General features: G+C 42.5%; 1 protein-coding gene across 1 annotated transcript, besides 1 other annotated feature; it reads left to right on the forward strand.

Moving 5' to 3' along the window:
• Positions 1–284, forward strand: NEMAJ01_2396 (malignant T-cell-amplified sequence; the record flags this gene model as incomplete). Its single annotated transcript, XM_047916233.1, has 1 exon — positions 1–284. A coding segment is annotated over one exon (284 nt), but the record flags the coding sequence as incomplete, so codon positions are not given.
• Positions 285–894: 610 nt separating this feature from the next.
• Positions 895–975: a sequence feature (Short protein (NEMAJ01_2397, KAH9387501.1) was converted to a misc_feature.).

Raw genomic sequence — 975 nt, forward strand, 5'->3', positions numbered from 1 at the left:
TTCTCCCGGGGATGCTGAAGAGGGTCGTAGTTGATGCTGGGGCGATAAAGTACCTGATAAATGGAGCAGATGTAATGGCGCCAGGACTTCTTCACAGCACCTCCGAATACCCGCCTGTGGAGGTCGGGGAAGTCGTTGCCGTATACGGGCCCGGGAAGAAGGCGGCTCTTGCCGTGGGGATAGTCGAAATGGGGAATGCGGAGGTCCACGAGAGAAGGACGGGCGTTGCCATTCGCGTGGTCAGCCACTTGGGGGATAAGGTGTACTCGGCCCAGGAGAAATAAAGGACAAAGTATCCGGTGCGAGAGTACCTGAAAATGCGTTATAGCATGGTGCTAGGAATACATTATAGCAATAAAACCTGAGAATACGTTATAATATGTTATGCTATAGTACCTGAGAATACGTTATAATACGTTATATTATAGTGGAGTACCTGAGAATCTGTTATATTGTTTAGATTTATAGCAATAAAACCTGAGAATACGTTATATTACGTTATACTATGCTATTACAACTACCTGAAAATGCGTTATAATACGTTATTCTATTGTACTAGGAATCCGTTATAATAGACTATACTATAGTACTAGGAATCCGTTATAATCCGTTATTCTATTGTACTAGGAATCCGTTACAATATCTATGACCTATCTGGAGGCACTCATCAGGGAGGTTTTAACCGAAATAACAGTTGTAATACTGGAATGAGTCATCTGAAACATTGTCCTTTATTCATTTTCGACCTGCTTAAATACTTATGCCTTTAATTTGGCAGTGTTTATGACTGCTGCCAACCCAATAATAACCCGAATAACCAATCACGAGCAACTATGCTTTCAGCATACAACAATAACGACAAAAATACCTGATACTTTCCGAATTACAACTGATTTACTTATTTAAATACCCCTCTATCTCCTCTGGGGCGAGCAGGCGCACTCCCTCCCGAGTGCAGACCATTACCTCGCAGTT

The sequence above is a fragment of the Nematocida major genome (assembly GCF_021653875.1).
Source record: "Nematocida major strain JUm2507 chromosome Unknown 1423, whole genome shotgun sequence".
NCBI classification, from domain to species: domain Eukaryota; kingdom Fungi; phylum Microsporidia; genus Nematocida; species Nematocida major.